General features: G+C 38.5%; 1 protein-coding gene and 1 non-coding gene across 2 annotated transcripts; one reads left to right on the plus strand and one right to left on the minus strand.

The window, feature by feature from the left end:
- Positions 1-1,449: 1,449 nt before the first annotated feature.
- Positions 1,450-15,737, minus strand: LOC145782358 (uncharacterized). The gene is made up of 16 exons (XM_082594143.1): positions 15,607-15,737; positions 11,814-12,665; positions 11,236-11,298; positions 10,594-10,711; positions 10,031-10,134; positions 9,616-9,721; positions 9,349-9,449; positions 8,650-8,805; positions 7,996-8,124; positions 7,392-7,438; positions 6,567-6,699; positions 5,759-5,909; positions 5,066-5,553; positions 4,090-4,218; positions 3,268-3,360; positions 1,450-2,284 (listed from the first exon to the last, which is right to left on the minus strand). Exons 2-16 carry the CDS (start codon positions 12,663-12,665, stop codon positions 2,201-2,203), a joined length of 2,754 nt encoding a protein of 917 aa, XP_082450269.1. The 5' UTR covers positions 15,607-15,737; the 3' UTR covers positions 1,450-2,200.
- A 10,779-nt stretch (positions 15,738-26,516) lies between these two features.
- Positions 26,517-26,623, plus strand: LOC145782657 (U6 spliceosomal RNA). The gene has a single exon (XR_014290880.1). It is a non-coding gene; the product is annotated as a U6 spliceosomal RNA (small nuclear RNA).
- Positions 26,624-27,034: the final 411 nt, after the last annotated feature.

Raw genomic sequence — 27,034 nt, forward strand, 5'->3', positions numbered from 1 at the left:
AACCAGAAGCGGACGATCAAATTCCAGGGTTTCTCCTAACTGCAGTAACTTACTGTATGGGCGACATCAGATCTTGATGACAGCACAAGATTCAATTTCATGATTCTTCAATGACAAATCTGAATTTCAATTGTCATGCGCTCAAGTTACCGCCGTTGGTGGAATAGTAAACAGCTTACACCAATGAAATACTACCAACAAATATCAGAATAATAGTAGAAATTTATCACAAAGATTGTGCAATAGCTGTTGTTGCTACTCGGATCATTCTTCGTTGAAAACAGCTCAAGTCTTCTCGAGTCTATTGGAGTCGACTGATTGCAGAAAAAAAACATTGAATATTTTAGCACAACTGAAAAAGTGTTATAAGCTATTTAGTTATAAACGCCAGGTGAAATGACAATTTTTTATTCTAATGTAATCAACCATAGGTTTTATTCTTGTAGTATTTTATAAAGATACTGTTGCCAAAGAAAATTCGCGAGATATTGAGTTCAACGAAACTGAGGGAAAAAAGCTTTCAAGGAACCGGTGCGAATATTTCAAGTTTTTCTTTCGACAACGCAGAGTAATATGAAATAGTTTCTCAACCTCCCAACCCAACGTCGCTGCGGGTGGGGCAGAAAGCGACGAGACAGGCTTTTTGAACACTTTCTCACGAGTATACCTTGTTGCGGCTCGTCAAACAATGGGAGAAGTCGGATCATGTTCCATTATAAAGATGAAAGGTTTTATGAAATTCTCGACAAGTCAACCCAGGGCGGTGATTGGAGAAACCAATGAGCAAACACATTCTAAAATGCTCAAGCCACAAAATAGACAATATTTAACCTTGATTGTTTCCAACACAATATGCAAATTGTGTGCAGAGAATTGCGCGAAGTCGATATTCGTCGTCGGCTCCAGCTCGTATCCGAGCATTGGTTTCGTCTTCAAAATGAATTTGAATGGTGTATGTGGCTTTGGAGGCCCAGTCTATGATGGAAAAGATGTGGGCAAAAGTCACATTGTATGGAGGGTGGGGGACGTGGTAGTTTTAGCTCTTCTTTTCTAGTGTTTCGTTTTTCTTGGGCTTTTTGTATCCTGTTTTTTTCAAAAATTTCCGTGCCTTCCCTAGTTTTTTTTCTCCAAAGCGGTCTGTCACTAGCAAGTAGTTCCTGTGAATCCAGATCAATATATATTTGCATGGTTGAGGGAGACTTTCAGCTGATTTTTGTATCTCATTTTTGGTCTTCCGGGGGGTCTCTTTCCTGTCTCTAGTTCACTATAAAGCATTATTCGTGGAATCTTCGTTGGGTTCATTCGTATGACATGCCCTGTCCAGCGAAGGCGGTATTGCAATACGGTGGCTTCTAATTAAATCTATATATTAGAACGTTATTAGATCTTCTAATTAGATCGATATTAGATCTACACAAATACAGTGTAGGCTTACATCTGGGTTTTAACTGCAGTAAAGTTTTTATTTTATTTTCCATCAAAGATTTTGCTCGAAAGCGACAAGACCAAGCGTGTACATTACAAGTAACCTTCTTAGTTTATTAAAATGTATACGGTGATTTGATGCTAGGCATAACTCGACATTGCCTTTCCGCATACGTAACAGTTTGACAAGCAAACCTCACTTTCACACAATACAACACTGTGTAAGTTATAACGTGGGAAGAAAAGCAAAGCCGATTTTGTTGTATAATACTAAGTAACTAAAATCCTATACCAAGCAGTTTAGTACATAACCACTTAACAAGTTCACATGTGTGCTCCACGTTGTTTTCTTTATCAGTGTAGAAAGAAACGACATTGCTGGCAGCAAACAACGTACAGTTCTTATTTAACGATAAACAGTTCAGTTATTTCAGTGACAGTAATTTGCAAACATTAGCAAAACAAAATTCGTTTATCACACAATTTTTATAAGATCTGTACAAGAAAGTTGTTGTCCATGTCAACCTTTATTACTCAACAACACAGAAGCAGTCAACTCTCCACGTCCAATCCAAAAACACATCATCACCAATGAAAGTGGTTTTTGTCTATGTGGCTTGAGCCCACCACCAACTTTACGCATCAAAATTGGGACCACACAAAGATAAAAGCAGTATTAAATGAAAATCAAAGTTGTTCAAGATTGGCTTCATTCTACAAACTGCACCAAGAGCAACTAAAACGATGAATCCAGGCAAAGTTGCGACACTTCTGATCAAGTTGACTTCGATTGGTTCAGGAGAGCCACAGCAGTTTCAAGGCAAACTTTCATCTTTTTTGCTAAAGCTTGAGCTGCTCTCTGCACAGAATAAAAGAGCACTGTTAAACGGCGGTAGTTCTCAAATTGTTTTCGTTGCGACGCCTTTGGAAATGTCGGCTGGACTGGCGACGTACCCATGATCCAGCGAATAGGATTTCAATTTTTTTTATTTATTTGAGTCTCCAACTTTCATTAGTCTCGCGACGAAGTGAGCTAGAATTGTTGGTGACAAGAGTAGGAGCTTAATGCTTGCCTACAATCCCTCCTTCTTCCTGTCACAACCCTAACTTGCAATCTTTGATTTATAATTTGAGTCTGAAGTGGGGATAAAAACCTGATTTTTTGTACACACTTATCAACGTCAAAACGGTTAAACTCAAATTCAAAGTAGCTTACACATCTCGTAAAAGTGTCCTGGCATCATCTCTCGCTTGTTTTGCCAATACTGAATTTTAACACAAGGTAAACGGTCTTTCCAAACACAACGGCTCCCGCCAGAAGCGATAATGAAGAGTGAAACATCTGGGTCTGCAGACAGGCACGTCACGGAGAGCAAAGAAACAACGTAAATTCAACGTCATCACAATTACAAATCAAGAGGGCAATTGACCCGCCGGAACAATTGTGATGTGATTGTTAGATCATAATCAACTGAAACAGTCTCGTAATAATGAGTTCTAACGCACGTGTCAGGGGATAACAATACTGTATCTGTAGCAAAGCATTTTATTACCTCAATTGAGTTTAGCGAGAAAACGGAATCATTGTGCAACGCCCTTGGAAAATTGAAACGACGCACTAAGGCGTCGCGATAAACAGGTTGACAACTTTTGCAGTACGGTATTCCATTGTACTTATTATAGTCGCACCGTAGGCAAGATACAACAGTTGTCTTTCCAGGGAAGTTTAATTAAAAAACTGTAAACCATTTGCGGCCGTTTGAAATAAAAAGAAGCAGGTTACCAGAAGGTTTCATTAACAAAAATAGTTTCCAACAAATTCTCTGTCACAAGTTCACTTACAGCTTTTGTGACTTTAGTTAAAGCGTCAAGGTAATCTTTGGCAGCAATCACTTCATTCAAAGTATCTTCAATAATAGACTGAACGTCATCGACCTGAGGATAAAATATAATTGACAGAATGAATCAGTGCATTTAAACATATGCAAAGCGCTTTGTTTATGAAGCAACGAACTAATATACAAAAAAATCGAAACATAGTTGTCATGAAATCTATATATCATCATCAACCATTTTTGATTACACACTTATACAGGCCATAAATAAATCCTCATGTCGAGGGGGTGGCCTGTCTGAAATATTTTCCTATTGTTAGCAAACTGGCCACGATAGATGAGGCATAGAGCGATTAGCATCACGAAATTATAATAATCAACAAATTGTGTCTCGGTAGTTCAAGGGACAAACACTCTGTTCTGAAAGGCAAGATCAAGCGACCTTGATTCGAATCTTGGTGGGTGCAGTTGAAAAAACACAAGGACAAGAATCTCCATTTAGCGGCACCTAGAGGATGAAACAATTCACAGGCAATAACATTTCCCGCAAGCGGAAAACTTCACACTGTCAGTATCAAAAACCGAGTCTGCGTTAGTGATTCAAAGCCTGGATAAGTGTGCGGAACCGTTTGTATTAAGCTTCGAAAAATGTTTATTCGATGCGAAGATCAAGATTCTCTCAACCAATCAATAAATAAGCAATCTGGAAGCAATGTAACAGGGAAGACTTGACAAGCACAATATAATTTTTGAAAAGTAGGAAGCATCAATTTAAGGCTCTACAAGTAGGAGGAAAAACTTGAAGAAAACACAAGAAATTGCACATTACTTCATCTTCATTCTCTTCCTCGTTGTCCGCGTCTGTCTTCTCTTCCAGAGGTTTACTCTGTTCTTTGTTTTCTTCATCTTCTGTTGGATCAGATGACTCTTGCGACAAAGTGACATCAGTTGATGTGAGCTGAAAAGGAAATACACCAATTGAACAACTTCACATGACTGTCTTGCTTGTCGTCATTTGATATGAGCTAATGACAGATACGAGGTGTCCAGAGATGTGGAAAGGAAATTTAAAACAGTAAACCGCTACCAAGTAAATATCGAAAATGAACGTATGTATCAGTTCCGTTAAGTTAAAGCGTCCAGGTAATGTCCAAGAACCACCTTATACTTTCGTTTTAACATAATATTCGCTCCACATTAAAATTTTAACGTAGAGTAATAAAAATTACTTGTGAAGCAAATAACTAATATCGAAGTGCAGGCTGTTGAAAGCGGTGATGGCGGCCTGTGAAAATGATATGTACTTGTGTTGACGACGTCTGTTAATGGTAACAATCCGTTTGTAGAGATTGGTGAAGTAATGCAATGAGATGCAGTTACATAAATAAGCGCTTCCATATCTTTGCGTACTATTGAACAACATAAGGAACTATTGAACAACATAACTCAAAGGCAACTCAAATTTCTCGGTCACATTATCAGAAAAGAAGATTTCGAAAATCTCTGTCTAAGCGGCCGCCTTCTCGGGAAACGTGCTCGTGGCAGACAACGAACAACATTTATATCCAATTTCAATACATCAATCAGCCAACCAAGAACACTTTGGGACACTGCGCGACAAAGGGAACACTGGAAAAATTTACGAACTGAGCATCCTAATTCATCAAAGGCCGCATCGGCTATGATACTGTTGATGTTGATTGATGATCTTTGCGTAGAGATGGACCGCATCTGAGTTGTGTAATGTTCACATTAAGTACAATCTGAAGTAAAGTATCACAACCCTACATCGCACAGAGACTTACTTCATCCTGCGTGAGGCTGGCATGCTTGTTTCCACTGCCTTCATCGCTTTGGAGGAATATATCACTGACTGATCCATCCACAGAACTTGGAGGTTGGTTTTCATCTTTCATAATTTGATCTTTACTTTCCTCAATTTTACCTTTAACTTCCATATTATTATCTTCGTTTTTAACTTCTGTAAAGTGACTATTGTTTTCCTCCGCTTCATGTTCAACTTTCACTTCCATTTTTTCCTCTGCTTCAACATCTTCCGTTGATTTTCCAGCGGTTCTTTCTTCTTCTTGATTTTCATCTACGTTGACATCATCCAGGTCAAGATCTGTTCTTTCCAAGTCAACTGTGGCATTCTTCCTCTCCTCCTCTTTAACCTCCGTGTCCTCAACGACTTTTTCAATTTTCTTCTTGTCTCTGCCATAGTTCACACCATGCATCAGATCGAATTCTTCATCAAGAGCCAATTCATCAGCTATTTCGTCCAAGGGATCAACTGAAGAAGAGAAAACAAAATAAAATTCCGGTGAATATGAAATTGTTTTCCGTCTCACGTGAAGAAGCATGCGATTCACCTGCACTTAAAATAGAAATAATTTAAAAACGAAATGTACAAACGCGTCTGTGGAATCTACGTGGCGTCTTTGAAAATCTTTTAATATAAGACTCAAAATAGTTGGAAGCTGGAAGAAGAATGGCACCGATTTCGTCTTTGTTTTTGTCGGTTTCAGCGGTGTCCAGTGATTTCTCTGCTTCATCTTCAACCAACAGAAGATCAGTGTCTTTGCCTTCTTTCTCCTGCAGACCTTTCTTTCCTTCCCGTGACCGAATGAGGATCTCACGGGCGTCAGTCTAGGACAAAAAAAGCAAAATGAAATTAGATGCAACAAAAAAAATTGATACACATTCTTATGATCTGTCCGTAACAGTGATATATTAGATTCTATTTATTAATCACTGGTGCTAAAACGTGTTGTACATTAAATCTCCTGTCCCGCTTTAAGGCAATTTTTACCATTAATGTCGTTAATGGCTCAAGGTTTGAGATAAAAAGCCCTTAACTTAACCCAGTGACTGTTTTACAGTTAAACGCTATACGCGAGTTTGTTGAGAGGGAAATACAAAACTAACAAAGTCTTGTGAAAACAGTCGACCTGACGTTAGTTTTGCATTTCCCTGACGTTAGTTTTGTATTTCCCTCTCAACAAACTCGCGTATAGCGTTTAACTGTAAAACAGTCACTGGGTTAAGTTAAGGGCTTTTTATCTCAAACCTTGAGCCATTCACGACATTAATGGTAAAAATTGTTTAGTCAAGCCCAGAGTCGTTGAGAGAATAATTTGGGTCGGGTACCAACGAAATCCTCGGGCCCCTTACTAAGACCCTTCTAAAAAAACCGCACTACATCTAAAGAATACGAGGTGGTTTCTTCAAGTCCCGGCCCCCTGAAGTAATTCAGGGCCCGGGTCCAAACGTACCCCCTGGACCTGTCAACAGTAATGGTCATACCAATGATTTGTCTTCGCTGTTCTCAATGTCCTGTGGGTTAGCCACTTTTCTAGCCGAGTCGCTCGCTGTGATTGACAAGTTCGGCTTGTCTTCTGATTTCTTGTCGCGTTTGTTTGAGACCTGAGCGGATCCTCTGCGAAATGGTTTAAAGTCAGGCGTTAGAAAAGCTTCATTTAATAGCCACATCTATATTTGAATGTTGACCAATAGGACTGTACGAAACAAATTCAAAGTATGGTTGACTGGTTGTGCTCAACACCAATCGGTTTGAATAATTGCAAATTTGTTTCGAATACACCACTTAAAAAAGTTGCTACTCTTTCGTAATGAAGCAAAAGCAAAACAAAGAAGTTGGTGTCAAAATAAAACATTTGAAAAAGCCCTACTAGTTATGTCAAGTTTACAAATCGGCAGCGACAATTTGTGCCGTAACAATAGATGGTAACCATGGCAACGGGGTTCTGTACGTACCACGACACTAAAATGTCGCTAAAACCTCATATTTACAGAAAGGAATTGGCACAGAAGTACATTTAATCATGGCAGAAGTCATCGAAAAAGCGATGGATTATCACACAACGCAATACAGCTTATCACAAGTAAACTAGAACCATATTTACATCTCCTACTACAATGACCTAGGGATTGAAAATATAGCGTTTGCTTAAAAATATAGCAGCTGAATGCAGCCAAACATTTATGAAACGTCCTTTAATTTGTTATACAATATCATTAAAACGTTGTAATAGCAATAAAAACCCATCTTTTGGGGGGGCATCCCTGATTGTGTTACATAAGTGATACACAGTTTCTATAGTAACTTACTCTCTGACGGGAGACACTGACCTCGGCCGCTTATTCGGACGGACTTGCTGCAATACAGGAATAAAGTTGCACTCAGTACTGTTTAAAAACCAGTCATTCAAAATTACAATAACTTATTCCAACGCAGAGACTGGTTTTTGATAACAATTGCATTGCTTTGCGGTAGGGTCAAAGTTTAAATAAAAACTGTAACTAAAAAAGACCGCGATTGAAACATTCAGTTGAAAGTCTGTTTAGAAATTTAGCCAATCGTTGATGTTGTTTGTCGTTTTGGTTCAGTAAGTGTTTTCAGTTATTTGCATTATTATTTGGAACCTTACACAATCTGGAGTTAAAGCTCGCACATCACGCAGCTTTGGTATCGAGATTTCTGATGAACACTCACTGGCAGTCAAAATCATATTTAGCAGTCAAAATAGCAGTCGTATTTAGCACTCAAAATCATATTAGCCTTTTTGGCTGTCTGCTTCATCGTGTTTCTGAACGAAGCATCACACAAGCTCAAATGGCAAACTTGGCCAAGTCTCGTGCAAAACAATGGCCGATACAGGTACCGTGGTGCTTGTGGTAAAAGATTGTTTTCCGTCAAACTCTCAGCACTTACATCACGACGAAGCTCGGCGTAGTTTGAGCGCCGTACTTCCACGGGACAGCCTTTGATGTTCGGAGCTTTCGCCATGTAATGTTCCAACATGGCGGCCGCACAATCCCACTGCTCCAGTTCCATGAACACCTGCACAGAAAGCGTGGAGATCGTGAAACCTGTTCAAACCAGCTCTAGCCAGAATTTAAAATCAAACGGTTAATGTTTCGTTCAAAATTGCTTTTTGAGTTGACTATCATTAAACGTTGCATATTGTGTGGGAATAAAACGTAAAGAACAACTGAAGACGTTGAGCAATGCGGAGGAAACAACGAATATCCAAGAATGTTTCAGATTTTCACGCCTAAAAACATGCAGCACATAAAAACCGCTGCCAAAAAAGTTGCAAGTCAGAAACAGAAAACCAGCTCATTGCTTCAATTCTTCCACGAAAACATTCATGCGATTATTTGTACACTTTAAGGACAACCTGTGATGTCACACTGAACTAAATACTCAGATCAGTGTCAGTAACGTATCCCAGTCAGAAAATCAGTGCTATTTTACATTGATTCAACACTTGAAAACGTCGGATCAATGCAAAATAGCATTGAGTTTCTCAGAGGGTTGATGATAACAGCTGAAGCGGGGATATTGCACAAGCGATTCTCCCACCTGAAAGTGACCGTTCGGTATCTTCGGTTTGATGAGAAGAGTGTTCGTCACTTTGCCAAACGCGGAAGCAAGTTGCTTCAAGTCACTCTCCAGGACGCGTGGCGATTTGTATTTGATATAAAGCACACGACCCCGCGAAGCCCGCATCTCTTCGGCCTGTTGTGTATTGAAACCATTTATTGACATAAAACGACAAGTTAATACAAAAAAATGCAAATACACTGCATACCGACGCTTTCCAAACAAGCTATTGAAACTCGAGGCTACCTTTGTGCTGCATTCGGGCCTAGTTTTCCAATTTTTTTTTTGCTTTTAGAGGTAAATGCATCACAATTAAGTTTTGCTCAGGCAGAAGCCCGTACTTACTACAAGTTACATCTTTCCCGTTCAGTTGCACATGTATTCCCTTGATTGAAGTTTACACGCAATTGGCGAACCTTGTTGTGAAAGCAAGTAAGTGTTTTACTGCTTTGATCAAGATATGCGCACACTTGTAGCAACGGGTGTTGAAATGGTGTTGCTAGTTTTCAATTGTTCGACTGCTCAACCTCCAGCGATGCAACAAGTGTATGAATTTGCCAAAATTGATACTGTACTTGGAAATAAGCTTTCTTATTTCAAAAATACAGTGCTTACAACTTAACAATCAATGCCCTTTAAATTCAGCATGTCAATTAGTACATGCCATATTATACTCGCCTCTTTTTTCGCTTCCTCTGCAAGTTGTTTGTCAACGACTGCACCGCGAGATGGCGGGGGAGAGCGACGGCGAGGCGGTCGATTTCGTTCTCTGTTTCCCCCTGAGATTCAACAAACACTTTTTTTTACTATCAGCAAATATTCAAGTTACCTGTATTTGTCCTTAACAATTCAATAGTAGTATAAAAATTACTTTAAAACGTGACATTCTTGCGTTTATAAAAACAATTCAGTGTTGTGCTTACAGTACCAAAAAAAGCAACAAACTTGGATAATCGAGGTGAGGTCCTTGCTTGAGCTTGATCGCATGCGCCTGTATGGCTTTCATCGCTTGAATCTGGGCCTCTAGGACAGATGGGTCCGCCTGGGTAGCCTGCAAGTTTGAAAATAGTGTGGTTCAATGGTCTAGATGGCTTGGTGAGAAAAAAATGAATGTCAAGTCTTAATAAAAGCAACTGATGATTCTGAATGCGTTTGGCATGAAATAGATAATTACAATCAAACTAACTCGTGTGCAAAAAACAAGCAGCGATATAAATGAGCACCGGTGAAAGGCAATTAAAGCATGTTTTATCATCTCTACATGACCGCTGATGGATTTTACAAGTAACTTTTTTAAATCTGCTATTAAGTTTTACAAATCAATTAAACAAAAATCAAAAGAACAGAGCTAATTAATTACAAGCATTAATGGAGTAAGAAGTGATGCGGCCGAACTAGCAGAGCTACCCCCGACTGCTGCAACTAAACTTTCCAATCCTTGAGCATTTGGCCGTACAGGATTCCCTGAAAGGAAACACTGGTTATGTGGACGGAAAGTGTTGGTAAAAATCATTATGAATGCTTTGGTTTACAATTATGCATCTAAAAAGGTAAAGATCACTCCACAATGACGCTAAACGTCGAGGAATGGGAAGATAAAGTTTGCATTATACCAGGCCTTAGATACTTAGAGTAGGGTGGCCTGCTATTTTTTCTCGATCGCCTTTCTTTCAGTGACTATGCCCGCCCAATACATTACACCCGGAGCAGATAAGCGGCGTTTTTTCATAACAAGTATCAGAAAAATACTTGGCTGAAACGAAATACAGATACATATCAATAACATAAGCTATTGGTAATTTCATCAGAAACAGCTTACCAGTTTTAAATTTGGTAAAAGAATGAATTAATTAAGTGATAACAGTCACCAAACAGTCGTAGCAAATACAATAATATCAACATGCAATTGTAAAAGCATCATACCCAGGAGCCCTCCTATAGGCTTAGGGTTCAGGTCCATCAGCGAAGGCAAAGAAGAAGCAGGCTTGTTCTGATTCCTGGTTGCTCCTGGCCTGCCAAAGGATCCGCGAGAGTTGGGATTCTATCGGAGGCATAAGAGAGAGATGTTATGCTCAATAATAACAAACTTTTGTGATGACATCATAATGGTTGGCACTAAACAATAAGCATCGTGAAATGACAATAGCGGTTATTCGTAGATGATTAGCATATGTCAGAAGAATTTTATCATCAAAACTGTAACCGCTTATTAAAAAAATAAAATAGATCATAATTTCAGCACGTTTGAATGAATGATTAAAAAATATTGGAGAATTAAAAACATCTTTGAATCTGAGCAGACATGAAGTGCAACTTAATATGCGTTATAACAGCCGTATCGTTGGATGTCTGCATCGCGGAAAAATAATTTTTACTGAGTGGGATTTTTACTGGGGTTTCAATTCATAAAGTTTTGCAGTTAATATTAACATTTCTTTTACAAAGACGTTGATTCGCCAATAAACTGAAGACCAACCTTTATGCAGAAAAGTGCTCAACACAAACGATTAGCAAATTTTTTTTATCAATTAATTTATATAAAAGAAAATACTGCATTAAACAAACCCGTTGGTCTTGGTTATTGCGATTTGCTCTTCTTTCATTGTTGAAATCTGGCCGAGCTTCCGACTGAAACGAAGGCCAATGTTAAAGAATTATATGAATTATGCACGACGAGTTAAACACAGGGAACGCATGTCACGTCACAAAATAGTTCTACTTTTTTTGTTTATTTTTGATCTAATTATAATGGTTAGTTGGTTACCAATTTTCTCTAAAATTATCAGCCATCACACTCTTCAGCCGAAAATCTGGCAGGCAATCTCAATGAGACATCACTCGACTTTGGCAAGATAAAAGCAAGTAGGCCTAAGAAAATGGAGACAAACATAATACAGTACATATCATTGAAACAAACACTGATAGAGTTTTCAATAATTAGATTCAAGAGAAAAGGGCTTTTAGTTTGGCATTTCATAGAGGAAATTGGCTCAGAAGCAAAGGCAAAAATTTGGCATTTCTGCAGTTGGACACTGCATATACAAAAGGAAAGAAGTATTTCTTTTGGAAGTTTAAATATTACCCGAGTAAAGCTATCATAGTCTGAAGATATACAGCAAAAAAATTGCAAGAGACAAGCTTACCTCGCGCTCGTTTATGTTTCTGTTATTAAATCTTCGATTATTTTGGGAAAATGAATCACTCCTCTGCTGGTCATAACGATCAGCTGAACCACTACCACCGCCATTTGATGAAAACCTATCATGATAGTCATCCTTTCGGTCACTGCGGTCATATTGGCGCAGAGCACCAAATCCAGAACCTAAATTTGAAGGTGGGCTTTCACGCCTGTTGTATTGTTGTTGTACAGGTTTAACAGTAACTTTGATTCCAGTAGGTGTATGACGACTAATAGTATCAGAAAAAGATTGCTGCTGATTTTGGGGTCTATTGCTTTGCTGCCCGGGATAGCTTCCCAAAAGACCCCTTTGTTCATTGTCAAAAGAACTGCGCCCTGCACGTACGTGAGAAGTGGATCGATTTGGATTAGAAGAGTCTCCGCTATGAGGTTGCTTTCCATGCTTCAGATCTTCAATAACTTGAGCTAATCTACTTGCTGAAAGTTCATTTTCAGGAAGTTTGCTTAACTTTTGAACGTCAGCTAGAGATAGACCAAGAGTTTGCATTAACTTGCGTACTTCTGCAGGAATCGGCACATTTTCCTCTGGGAAAGTGGCCCCTCGACTGCTCGAAGAACCACCTCCTGAATAGCCAGATACAACATTTGGTGGAGCTCCTAACAGAGATCCAGGAGAACGGTTAGATTGCCATTCTTGGGAATTAGTGGTTTGATAAGAGCCATACTGCCCACCACCAGATGGATGGGAGGGTGCAGCTCCAAGGAGACCAGATTCGTTTTGAGGATGAGAAGGCCTTGTAGAGTAAGGCTTGGGTACAGAAGCACCTCTAAATCGTGGACGACCAAATCGATCCATCTGTTGAATAAATGTGACAAACAACACATTACAAAGTCATTTTCAAAATAAAGCAAAACAATAGAAACACAGTTTGAGATACCAAACAGACCACACATTGCAGGTGGGGTTGATGGGAGATGGTCAGAAAATGAATTGGACTTCGAGGAAGTGAGTAAATAAATGTTACTTCCTTCCACAGGAATGCAGAACTGGACAAGCACGTTTTGTGCATTTAACAAGAGTAATGTGTTGGAAAAATAGTGATATTTTTATCAAAACAAACAAGCATGGTTAAGGTATTATACAGCGTGAAATAAAACAGTATTGAAATGACCAGTATATCAGCAAGAAGTGGTCAATAACAATGGTCAATAATAAAAAAACATGATTTGACGCAAAGTTAACAGAAGGGTGATGTGTGTTAGGAGCATACATGGAACTAAAGGCAATAAGTTGCTATTGACGCAAGTAGAATTTGTGATGTATAGCACTCCAGAGAATGAGATTTTTTTTTGAACAAACATACTGTATATATCATAAAGGGAATTGTACAATAGTACATGGGAGAAATTTACTCAGCTAGACCATGACAACTGCATTTCAGTAATACTACTGTGTAGTACTGTAGTTGTATGTATACGTTTATAAAGGCTTCAAGAATTTGGATAGCAAACAGGGATGTAATACAGTTGTCCAGTTATAACATATCCATGAAAGTTGGGAAATAGCTATCAATATGGTACTCAATTTCATACCAATTTGTGTACGCCTACTGCATACTAAAACTGTTCAGAATATATCAGTGTATGAAATGACTTATGTAGCACACTAAATTTCATAATTCGATTTTATGAGAATGACCAGCAACAAGTGAAAGCTAAAACATAATTGAAATCCCTTGCAGTGCATAGAAAAAAAAGAAGCAAATGAAAGCAGAATTTGTGACCCAATGGAACCAAGTCCATACATTATCATTGTGTCTCTTATATCCACATAAAAGTGAAAATTACTTGAGTTTTGGAAAATATCATATAGCGAAGTTTGATAAGGTGCAGAATGGGATCAGGTTTCAATTAGCATTACAACATAAACAGTGATGCAATAGCTGAAGTTGGAAAGGCATTAAACAACTGATATCGGAATTAGTACCAGAAATTATCTTAAAAAAATGCAGTGTGTGCGTATAAAATCAACGCATCTGTATTTACACATTTGAATTTATATGAAGTAAAAGCTTGATTTGAAAGCATAACTGCTACAATACATCTTGATCATGAATACATGAGTATTGAGTAGGTTTATTTCTTTGCATGTTCATTCTTTAGCCCATAAAAACCCGAAGTTATCACTGCTTGTTGAACAGCATAATACATGCAGTTAACAATACTTAGATCTGGCTAATAAAAGGAAGGCAACAATAAGTTTTATTGAAGATGGTAAAACTGATGGGTAACACAAACATGTTAGTGGGCAGCACTGCAGATCTCAAACTCCGATTGACAGAACCTTTGCTTGTTTTCATTTGTAAAGCAGGTTCATTGTGATATAGCACTGGCCTGCCACACAATAACAATATTTTGAGTTATGATGTAGCAGTGCAATGTGCCCATCACTAAATGTACAATCATTGCTATATTATAAGTATATACGTTAGAAAGGTAAACAGCTCCAGCAGGAACTTAAAGCTGAGCGTGCTTCTTTATATTTCTTCTCTCACTGCTGAGTCCTAAAGCCTGAAAAAACTTACTTGTGTTATAAGTAATAACATGCTATATATGTAAAATTAGGCCTCTGATAAGAATGTGAATGGTGACACTCAAACCTAATATTATTAGGAAATAAGTGGCAAATGCTGATGAACTACAACAAATATGTTTGAAGTTGGGTGAGATGAATTGATGCAGAAAGACACAGATGCATATTGCATAATCGCATATGTGTTATGATTTTGCCCTTGAGACTCAGCCATTTAAGAGTTTTTTGCACAGGTCTGAGTTCACTCAATTTGATGAAATTTCAAAGCTTAGTTGAGCACTTAAGCTTCCCACAGCTTCAGTACCCTGGATGTAAATATCCCATGACTGTGGCACAATTACATTACCTACTTACATGAAGAGGTGGTCCATTAGTGTTTATAACCAATAGCATCAAAATCACCGATAGCAATAGCGCAGTGTTACGGTCATTTTTATTTTTAAAAAATCCAGATATGGCTTCAGATTAACTTACTGCAATTGTATCTAACAGCCCACGACATTTTTGTGGAGTTTTATTGCCTGAATGGAAGTTTTTGACTTGATTTGATGATTTGACGCATAACCAAATTTACATTCCTAGTCCCGACAACTTTAGACAAAAGCACCTACTGCCGACAACAGATTTTTTTAAAAAAGTTAGAAAATTCTTGGTGCTGATTTTGATGCCAACACTTTTAAACTTTGTGGACTTATAAGTTTAGAGTTCTATGCCTTTTCCATGCTCTGTCGAAAGTCATGACTCATGTAGAACATTATGGGCACCTAACTTAGAACACCTTTCATTCAGTGTGAGGTGCAGCTGCTTTAGTGTGTTATGTTTTCGCTGTAATTTTTGTTCATTGAGTGTTTAAAGTTTGTGGAAAAATAAACTGTTTCTCTCATTGTTTCAAGTTTTATTTGAATTAGTAAGCGCACCTTAAGAGTTATCCAGGTAATTTATGTATGTAACTTAAGTGACATATATTATCTTAACAATGACATGATGATCCGCCAATCGACGAATGAAAGCAATGGCTGATGAGGTAAGCAAGATCAGCTCTGAGTGAGTTGCGGCAATTTGTATTACAAATTACAAAAAACTGTTAAAAACTTAATGTTCTCTTAACAATGCACCTTATTAAGACAGTTAAAAACTATCAGCTTAAGCAAACCATGAAACCAATATACAAAAATAGATCTGCAAAACGTATTGGTCCGCAAACCTGATAAGTTCTTTCAAAATTTCACTTTGTTAAAGATGATTGAGAGCTGATTTCACAATCTTTAACCGTACTTCAATTAATTAATAACACTTAGCTTATCAATTAATAACTCATACAAAACCTAATTACAGCTAAAACAGTTTGGATTGTTTTCATGACATCATCAATCAAATTATTTAGGCAATGGCGAAAGTTTTAGTGGAAGCATAGCCTCCAGTTTCAAAGTCACTCATAGTTTACACAAATTTTCTGCTAAATTTATGCCAAACATGTGATTTTGCAATCAGGTTAATACGTTTGCAAGACTGCAACACTGATTATTCACAATAACTTCAATACGAAGCCATCCATGACAATAAGCACTATGATAAGTTGGTAGCCTTAGCCTACCCTACTTCGTTTTTCATCTTCGACTTCGTTGTTCGACATCAAGGTTGCCAAATCCAATTTTCACTTTCTCGTTCTTGCTTGGATCTATTTTGCCATTGGGCCTGGTACTCAAACGACTGTTATATTAGACCTGTAGCTCGTGTTGCTGTTACATTAACAGCTCAAATAAAAGGTATCAAACAGCTGTGAATCAGCGAATTGCTACGCTCAGCGTCCGCTACTGGTCTTTTAAATGTTAAATTAAACTTTACAAATTTGTATTAATTCTCAACAATATATATTAATTATTATATTAATTTATATTAATATTAATTATATATTAATATATATTAATTCAACAACATATATTAATTATTATATTTATTATATTAATTTATATTAATTCTTCTCAGGAAGTACAGGTTTAGAGATTTTTTTTGGCAGATTAAATTACAGTTGTAATATTTAATATCTTTTCAGAATTATCGATTTTTTACTGTTTGCATGTTTTTTCAGACCTTCTGATGATCCGTTAGGTGAAACAATTTGTAAAGGCTTCAGATAGTAATAACTATATTTGATTTAATTCTCAACAATATATATTCATAACAAAGACATCCCAGGTAGCAAATACAAAGAGAATGTCTTTTTTTTATATTATTGCCAAACTTCATGTTTATAATTTCTGGAGCTAAGTAATAATGGAGTAGGCAATCTTCCTTATAAAACAAGGAACCGTTGTTCAACCGCAGTCGCCCGTTGAAGTCTTTGCCGAATGCATTCTCAACTGAAGAAGAAGAAGAAGCGATCATCATCCATTACAAGCTCTCCTGCTCGCAGTGAATCGTGCTTCCCAAAAAAAAAACTTCAAAAATAAATTGCAATTGTTCGACTCTGGACAGTGGCGCGGGAACTATTTTTCTCTAGGGGGGGGGGGGGTGGCTGAAACTGCCGTAGTGTTGTGAGCTTCGCCCCCCAGACCCCTTTATGTGGTGGAACATTTAAAACTGGTAGTAGGCTAGGTATTATCGGTCCCCTCCTGTGTGTAGGCTAATAAGACGCCAAAAACACACACATTGTAAGTTTTAAGAAACGAAGAACGGCAACCAGAAAAGCAGCTGTTCAGGAAATTAAAAGGAAAACGAACAAATTAGAAAGTGATATGAAAAGGAGAGTTTGTGGAAATGAGTTCTCACACGCTTTCTAATATTGCTTTTCGTTCAGGTTTTTCTCAATGAGCTGTGTCATGAGTTCTTTGAGATCGACAAGATGAGTAGCCTAAGTCTTTTTTGTGTCATTGAGCTTCTCAACCACGTTTTCAGGCGCCATAGAGCAGAAAAAGAACGTTCTGATGATGCAGTTGAAACCGGGAGGCAAAAGCAGAGCTCCATAACTTTCACGTTTCTTTGAAAAGATCTAGTCTGCGAGGATTTAGTTTTGATTGATTGATTGATTGAATCTTTATTCTCGGACTGGGAAAGCTTCTTGCAGAGCTTATTCCAGGCAGTTTCGCATACTTGTAGAGGCTTTGAATCACTGACGCAGGCCCGGTCACCGAGATTGACAGAGTGAAGTTTCAGATTGTTAAAGTCTTGTTGCCGGGGAACTATTCCATCCATTAGATGCCGCGGAATGGAGAGCAGTTCTTAACGTGCGTTGCTCAAGCAACTTTTTTAACGGAATTTGCGGTTTTTCCACTTAGGCCTACAACATCGCTGAGCAAGGTAAGTTCCGTGTTTAGGCGATCTTTTTTGATGGCATCTGGTAAACTGATCTCAGTATCAAATCTTTCCTCACCATTTGCACAGCTCAGGAGGGCCTTCTCTGTTGGCTGCTGTAAGCAGATCCACCTGGTCGAATCTTCGATCAAGCTCAGCTTGAACAAAATCGAGGACTTCGATGTATTGCCGTTTCCACGCTCCTTCTCCCGTAGACGACAAACCATTCAATTCCTCTGTGTTTCGAAATCTTGCTAGAGTTTTGCTCACTTGGGGAATCTTTGGCGCCTTTAGGTTATTGGCAGACGTAAAGACGTTCGCTGCTTCCACAAGCATGGAAACGGATTAATCTTTTCTAAGATTTTTGATCCGATTGCGGAAAATGGTGATGATCCAAAGATTAAGAAGCAGAGATCTTTTTGTTTTGGAGCTGTTTTGCGACGGCTTCTGCAAACTGGAAAACTTTATTGCTGCAGGTAATCGCAAAATAAAGCCACATCATGCGTGCTTATTTTACCAAACTGAATATCTTTGCACGTGCGTCTCCTTTCATTGCACTATCTTCTGTCATGTGGGTTAGACATTAATACAGCCAAACAGGGTAGGGTAGCACTTAACAACATGAGCGAGGGCAGAAGCACGAACGCGTCAACGAGTAGGAAACAAACCCAGCAAATTGCAGGCAACTTCATCGGAATCAAAAAGCGACATGAACAAAGATTTACATTTAGACCAGTGTTTCTCAAACTTTTTTAGTCTATCGCCCCTTTTTTGTTGTTGAAATAAAATTTCTCCCCCTAATTCTGTCCAGTAAAATAAACATTGATAATAGAGTGTCAAAAGTGATATACAAATTTAGTTTTGGGAATTTAATCAACGAAATTGACAGCAACATGATAATGTTCAATAAGATAGATGAGCTTGGCGACTTTTACAAAGTTTTGAAATTTTTGACGACATCTTCGTAAGATAGAGTCCAAGATCACCCCGTTTATGAACTAGCAAGCGATTTCTCTGCTTTGAAAGCATCAATGTCACAGTCGAAAACCCCTTTTCAGCCATATATAAAACGATAAAATCCGCATTCTAGCTTCTTTCCAGAGAAGCTCATATATTTGCCAGCAACCTGGCACTAAAACGAATCGTAGCGATCAGTTATGAATTTCACTCTTGACTCATCATCTGTTTGCATATCGATGAACTGCTCTTGAAGTTCCACTTCTATGTCTGTGGGTTAGGTAGAAAATGTTTGTAGAGTTTGGAACATGGAGGTCCACGAGAACTGCAAAGCGAAGTTTCGTGTCTTTTTGAAGCATGTCTAAATGTGAGCAGTATTTTTGCCTTTGTTCTTCTGTAATAACACTCTCGTTCAAATTGGGAAACTGAGTTAAGACATTTTGACCCAAATTTTTTTTGAATAAAGATAGCTTTGCAATGAATGGGGTAATCACGCTTTTGCACTTGATGAGAGTTAGCATTTCCGCCTGAAGCTTTTTGTTTACTTCCTTTATGACTTTATGGCATTGAAAATGTCCGCCAAATATGCGATGTCATTTTCTAATAAGGGTAGGCCTATCACATCTTCAGCTAATGTCGCGTCAGTGCTTGATAAGAATTCGATAACTGAAACAAAAAGGGCATAAAAGCGGCTCAAACAAGCACCTTTTGAAAGCCGTCTTACCGCGGTATGCAATAAAAGACGTTCAAATTGTTCATCATTTTGGCAACAAAGTGAAAGAAATAATCTGTCGTTGAGAGCATGCGCTTTTATCTTGTTGACGCATTTTATCACAATATTCAGTGATTTATGCCGTTCAGGACTGAGATTACGGGCAACCTAATGCTGACGGTGAATTACACAATTTATTGCAATAAGTCCAGAAATTGCTCTTTTCATCAGTGCAATGAACCCTCGATGCTTTCCAACCATTGCCGGAGCACCATCAGTTGCGCATTGTAAAATATTCTTTAGTGGAATCCTCTTCTCTTCGTAGAAGTTTTTTACTGCATTAAAGATGCTTGATGTCCGAATATCTGTAGGAAGACTGAGGGCAAAAATCATTTCTTCTTGTTCTCATATTATGAACAAAACGCACATATCCAAGCAGCAGCAATACATTGTCAGTCAAGGTGGATTCATCTATTTGCAGTGAATGGTTTGCGCGTTGGACTGTTGTTTGCGCGTTGGACTGTTATTGGTGGTTTGATAAATTCGCCCCCTTCGAGTATTTTCGCCCCCCGATCGCCCCCTTTGATTTTTTTGTCGCCCTGGTGCTCGAAATCGCCCCCAGGGGGGCGATTTGCCCGCTTTAAGAAACGCTGATTTAGACGATCGATTCACGAATTACAACTGCAACACCGTGAACGAAGTTTAAAGCATCTGCAAAAAGCCTCACCTCCTTTACAACGTCTTGTAAAATTAAATCGAGAGCATGATTACTGCAGTGAATGTATAACGATCCAGGGCACTAGCGTACGCAGGGGGGAGGCATTGGGCCATGCCCCCCTCCCCTTAAAAATGTTTTAGTAGTTAACGACGTAGATTAAGGCATTTAATATGTTTTGGATTGCACTGTCAAAGCAATTAACAATGTTGTTCTAGTATAGACTAATCCAATACGAAATACATGGCCCAATCCACTTACCCCACCCCAGGTATGCCAATGTAGTATAGTGTTCTGTAAGCCTATTATAGTGAGAAAGAAATGGATAAAGTCTAAACTAAAACCATACTGGGATATCATGAAGACGTCTGGAATATCAATGGCCAGTGGCGTAGCCAGGGGGGGTTTGGAAGTTACAACCCCTCCTTTGGCACGCGTGTGCATATTTTAAACCTTTTGGTTTTGCCATCTTTCCCTTTTGTTGGTGCTAAATTCGTGAGTTTACTTTGCCGTTTTCTTCATGTTCGCGCCAGCAATGAAAAATAAATTGAATTACATTGTGTGACATCACGATATGGAGAACGATGCTTTCAGTTTCCTTATGCTTGGGAATGATGCTTACAGTCTAAAAAAACTTGTCTAATTTTAAACAAAACTGTGTTAAAAGAGTGAGTTTTGCCAATACCAAACATTCAAATATCTCAGCCAGGAATTAGCAACAACAAAAAAATAGAGACTTAGCTTTATTTCCGAAAAATGCCGAAAAAAACATGGTCTTATCCTTTTGCTATGCCACCTGACAGCACCATTTTACAGGAATATTCAAACCCACATTTTTGTTGAAAATGCTCTCAAAATGCACCAAATTTAAAGTAATTTTTCAAAACTTTCTGGGGGACGCCCCCCAGACTCCCCGCCGCTGGGTGTCGTCTTAGGAGAATACGCCGTCGGGCTTCGCTCGCCGGTCGTCAAATCCCCCCTTTCAAAATTCCTGGCTACGCTACTGCCAATGCCCCCCCACCTTGAGAAAATCCTGCGTACGCCATTGATCCAGGGCATAATGCTTTAAGTTTGGCCCGCACTCCGTTATAACAACCAGATCTCTTGCTGTTTTATGCTGCAAAGTGGATATTGCAGAATGATGTCCAATAAACGGTGGACCGCCGTGCTAGTAAGGAGGGTGGCTGGTACCGCTACTGCGAGGTATTATAGCTTCCTGTGATTGACAACTCTTATTGCGAATGATGAGCGCGACCACACGTAACAGGAACTCGATTTATCGTAGCAATTATTGCTCGAATAATTTTCTGAAAATATGTTATGTAGGCTACCTTAAATTTTCAGAATTTTCTAGGCGGGGCTGAAGCAATTTTAGAAAATTCCAGGGGGGGCTGAATTAGCTCTAGGGAGGGCTGAAGCCCCTTGAGCACCCCAACTTCCCGCGCCCTTGACTCTGGGGATGTGCGCTTGAACAACGCACTTCAAGGAATACTCTCCATTCAGCGAAATCTAGTGGATAAAATATTTCAAACAGTCATGATTGAGCTTTCATAGAAGTTTTTTCCGTCCGAGCAGAGAGGATAAAGATTCCCACAGTCAATCAATCTATTTAATGCACTGCAAATTCTCATGTCTGCTACGATGTCAACAGTACTCCAATTGTGGTAGAGCAAAATCGTGCATCCAGCAAAAAGTAGGCCCCGAGTTCCAAACGACATTCAGCTTTATCTGGTGATAATGTATAAACATCAGTTTGTATAGATTCTTAACGATTAATTTTTTTTACAATGAAAACGTCAAACAACGCAAATACAAAGAGCGTAGGCTACCTATACTAACTAGGGTATCTTTCTTTGTTAAATTGCCAAATTGCAAGTTTGCAATTATTTTCGCCTGTAGGCAATAGGCTAACGAGCAATTGTTGTTCAAACGCAGCTGCTTGGGCGGCTTGGCGAAGCTTTCTTGTGCAAGGGCGCCGGAACAGTTTTTGACTGGGGGAAGGATTAAAAAAAGGGCACTTTTGTTGATAAAAGGGCAATTTTTTTTAAGTTTTAAGCAATACAGCGATAATGTTTATGCATCAGCTCATCATCGAGTAATAATACAAGTGTCTGGTAGCCTATACAAAGAGCAATGGCACAGAAGGGCATCATGCTAGGTGATAATGATGTAGGCTAACCCACTGTGATGCAGAATTTTATGTCGTGAATATAGTTTTGAGGCAGAAATGAAAGATTATAATTCGGCTAAAAGCTAATAGCTGAAATTGTTATATCGTATTGCAAAATGTGCAGTAGCTTACATGACCTTAAAAGGGCATCATTGCCCCTCCTGCCCCCCTCTTCCGGCGCCCCTGTTCTTGTGTCATAAAGTTTATCATTTAAAGCGTTTGTATTTTCGGTGCATGTATCAAGTCTTTTCGTGCAATATTTTTGTGTTTTCTTCCTTCTTATTAAACTTTCGCTTCGTGAATATTGATAGCTACCGTAACTGAGTAAGTAGCCTATGACCTGAAGTGTAAAAATAAATTTTCTGTTGGCAAAATAACAGGAAACAAATCTTACAGCGCACAGCTTTTATTGGTGAAAACTTCTAAGTAAAACTACTGCAGCCTATTTTTGTTATTACGATTGTGCAAAATTGATCCAAAAATTGAAACAAATTGATCCGCCAATGGCAATGAAGCATGAGTTCTTCGATGAGGTCTCGGCTGTCATTGCTCTGTTCAAGAAGATTCCAGATGCTGTATTCTGCAAGAATGAACCTGAGGACAAGTAGATGAAGATGTCCGCCCCGTTAGCTCAGTGGTTACGCGCCCGGCTCAAGATCAGGCGACCCTGGTTCGATTCTCGAGGTGTGCGATTGAGCAACGCATTCAGGACTGCTTTCCATTCAGCGGCACCCAGTGAATAGAATTCCCCGGCAACAAAACTTCAACTAAAACTACCTAAGGCTGACATAGCAAATACGTTACCTAGGTAGGATCCGTTGCGTCAGCTTCAGCTTGCACTCAGCTGGAGCGCTTGCGATTGTCTACGTACGACTGCACGAAATACTGGACATGTGTAATGTGAACAGTCTCATTCACTTGTGTGTAATGGATCGAGCAATGCGTTTTGTCGGAGCACTTACGCAAGAAAAACGTATGTAGTCTAAACGCTGCTTTAGTCAAAACTACAGAAGTTATTCAGTAGCTATATAATTCAACACTTTCTTTTGCAGTTGTTTGTTAGGATAAATGAAATCAGTTTTTACTTGAAAATATCTTTGAAACAATTGGAAATAGTAACAAAAACAAAAAAAAAACATATAAATAAAACGTTTAAAAAAACGACGACTAAAAGAAACGTTTTTCACCATTCCTAATTGTGCTATACAGAATTTATTCAGCAATGCTGCTTCAGTCTCTTCGTTGTGCAATGTAGGCTAAAACAAGCAACACACTTGCTCACGGTTCACAGCATACGTGGTGGGGAATACGTGGCTACCGTGCGGCTATCGTCTGCCCAGAGTGGACAAATTCTGAAGAGCCATACCTAGGCTAGATAGGCTACTAATAAAATATATAGGCTACCGAGCCTAAAAATATTAGGCTACACTAGTTCAGTTAGTTTATTTCTTTTATTGAAAAAAATCAACATGCATAGAAAATACACAAATAATTCGCACCAAGTTTACACCGAACAGATTTGAAAAACAAACGTACATGCAAAAACTAACTTATGTTTATACCTACCGTATCAACTGTTTGAACAATGTTAAATTTTCAATTTGAGAGAAAAGGGATTTTAATTTTAGCCAATTTACCCTGTGTCATTCATTTATCGCCATACCGGTATCGTATCGTATGACAATTAATAAAATTTCAGAAAAGGAAAAGACTTTGACGGTAGCCTACTTTGTTCTAAATGTAATAAAGACGAGACTAGGTAATAAAAGACGTGTAATAAAGACGAGACTAGGCCCACTTAGGTAAATCTGCAGTTACCTTCGTTTTAGTTAATAAGGATACAGCGTAAGAAATAAAGTAGTGCTACAGTACCACATGTTGAGCAATTTGTGTTTAATTCCTAGGTCACCAAATTTGAATTTTTCAAATATAAAATCAGTTGTATTTTGGTTTGGTATTTTTTTATTATTATATTGCTCTTCAAAATCTGGCAACTTTGGTGGGACGGCAGCCACTCAGTAGACACTTGATAACTTATATAGGGCAGTTTTCCTTGCTAGGGCACTGCCCTATTGGTAGGTTAGACAGTGAAAAATTTATAAACCAGAGTTTTTATGATGAGGAATAAATGAATAATTTCTTTCCAAAAAGTTTACACCGCTTATTACATCTAAAGTTTAGATGTAATAAGCGGTTGGTTATATTAACCGTGGATGTATTAACAGGATTCTGCTATAGCCTACTGTATTGTCTACGCCGCGAGCGTTAAGATAATTTGGGACCAATGAGATCTTCGGGGCCCTAAATTAAGACACTTCTAAAAAATGAACTATATTAAAAAAATACGCTTTCGGGCCCCTTGAAAATGTTCCGGGCCTCTAAAATTCTCCCGGGCTCGGGTCTAAAAGTACCCCACGAACCTCCCTCTGAACGCTACAGACTACGCCAGTAACAAAATCAAAATAAAGCAAACTTAATATCATAAAGTACCAAAAGCTATAAAAATACGCTGGTTTAGGTCTAACGTTTAATGCTCACAGTCAATACAATAAAATATTAAAACTATTGGCCAGGGGTGTCCAAAATCCGGCCCGCGATACGTTTTAATATGACCGCGCCCGTTGTTGCACGATGTGTTATTTTGGACCCACAGAAATCATACCATTCAACTTGCATTTAAAAAATTCTAACCATTTTCTTGCAGACAGGAGAAAAGCCTGGTGAAAGTTGGAATCATTATTGCGTCATAATTGTGAAATCGACTATCATTGTCTTGAAGATCATAGCAATAAGTGATGCTATGATACAGTCGAATTAAATGTCCGCTTTCGGAATGTTGCCGCAGTTGAAAAGGAGTTATTGCTACACACAAATTTTCAAAAATGCAAACGTTTGCACACAAAATGTTGAGCTTGTTCAGTTCAACATAGTATGAGCAGACATTCTCGGTTATGAACTATAGAATCGCTTTAGAATCTAAAGTTTAGATCAAACCAGAACGACGGCCAACTACGTGGCATTGAACGCTTGTCTACCACTATATTACTCCGAACCAGACTTGACCTGTGTATTGAAATCAAGACGTCAGTTTTATCCTTCACATTAACACAGTTGTGTTTTACAAAGTTTCTGGGTGTAATTTATAATGGAAAAGCAGATGACTTATTTAGCTTAGGCCTAAGTGATAGGCTATATTCCGTGATAGGCCATGTGGTCTAACCTAGCTTACATATCAACCAATTAAATCTGCATATTGGTTTGTGGTACAAAAATGACAATAAATAACACAATTACAATATAATGCACCTTTCTTTGTACAAAACAAGATTATCAGAGATTGTTGGCGCGCGGGCACTTCCACATAATCGAATTTGGCCCGCCTGCTGAAAAGCTTGGACACCCCTGGTATAGGCCTACACAAGTGAACACAAGTCCACAGCAATAAATAAGGTTACAATATTTCAACATTCTGTACAGTTTAATGTTCTGAGATCAAAAACTTAAAAACGCCCGAATCTTCTTCCTTCATAAAAACAGCATTCTTCATCTAGACTAGACCAGGGGTCACCAACCTTTTTTGCATGCGGGCCACTTTGGCACTAAGGAGAGCTGTGGCGGGCCGCACTAATAAAATTTTAGGTAGGTTAACTCTTAGTTAGCCTATGTTAGAAAACAACGCATTTCGTACCCAGTATCCAGCGTTACATGTTGTTCATATTTATTTTAGAATACCGCAGCAACAAAATCAGTCGAACAACCCTATACTGCCAGACCAAGCTCCTTTTACAACACTTTTGACTTTTTTAACAATGCATAATAAACGAGGCCACTTGTTTTGCGCACTTATAGCGAGGCGAACGGTTTCATTAGAGTATTCATCGCCAAGCAAGAGTGGTGTTGTCACTTCGCTTCACGAAAGATATCTTGCAATTAACAATTTTAGTAAACAAGGAAATGTTTGATACATCGCAATATAGGCAACAATAGTGACCGGCAAACATATCAGAGAAAAATAGGCTCCAATAACAAGGAGAAAGAAACCAGGCACCATGAAACAAGCGCTTGTGGAAATCACCGAAAAATCGTAATTCTATCGTAATTCATGAACAGTCTTCCCTCTTAAAAAGCAATGAGTTGGTTTTTCATCCTTTTTGTGAGAGTCTATAAAAAGTCTTTCTTTTATTATAGACAACTGTCACTTGCGATGCTTATCAGCGTGGCAAGAATTTGTTGCAACATTTTGCAGTACTTGCTTCGGCAGTACATGCTTCGGCAATACATGCTTCGGCAATACTAAAATTGGAACGATACAGAGAAGATCTGCATGATCCCTGCGCAAGGATGACACGCAAAATCGTGAAGCGTTCCTTATTTCTTTAAAAAAAAAAAAACAGTCTGCAGAACTAAGCTAAATATTTTCATAATACAATCAGAAAAAGTCTTTAAATTTATATATAATATTTTTGCCAATTTATTATAAATTGAGTTGGCACACCGATCTATTTTGCCAACAAAAACTTGCATAAAGAGATCACTGCTCGTGAAACTAACGATGAAACGCACACTAGTGTTTACAGGACATTTACAAACTTAAAATAAGCAACCCTATGCTCACAGACATTTTCGAAATTCGAAAATAGACATTTTAATCAACCACTGGGACAGTGTGGCTGGACATCGCATTGGAATAGCTTTAAGCAACCCCCACCTAGCACTATAATCTGATTGGTCGGTCGGTGGAATCGTATGCAATGCAAAGCGAAAATATGCTTCCAGGAAAGTATTTT

Source organism: Aplidium turbinatum, chromosome 13 (assembly GCF_918807975.1).
Source record: "Aplidium turbinatum chromosome 13, kaAplTurb1.1, whole genome shotgun sequence".
Classification (NCBI taxonomy): domain Eukaryota; kingdom Metazoa; phylum Chordata; class Ascidiacea; order Aplousobranchia; family Polyclinidae; genus Aplidium; species Aplidium turbinatum.

Excerpts from the sequence above, each read along its gene's own strand:
- LOC145782358 (XM_082594143.1), bottom strand. The coding sequence starts at position 12,665 with ATGGATCGATTTGGTCGTCCACGATTTAGAGGTGCTTCTGTACCCAAG. Across the intron at positions 9,450-9,615 it reads ACCTCACCTCGATTATCCAA|GGGGAAACAGAGAACGAAAT; the intron begins GTTTGTTGCTTT and ends GTTGAATCTCAG. Across the intron at positions 5,910-6,566 it reads ACAGCGAAGACAAATCATTG|ACTGACGCCCGTGAGATCCT; the intron begins GTATGACCATTA and ends TTTTTGTCCTAG.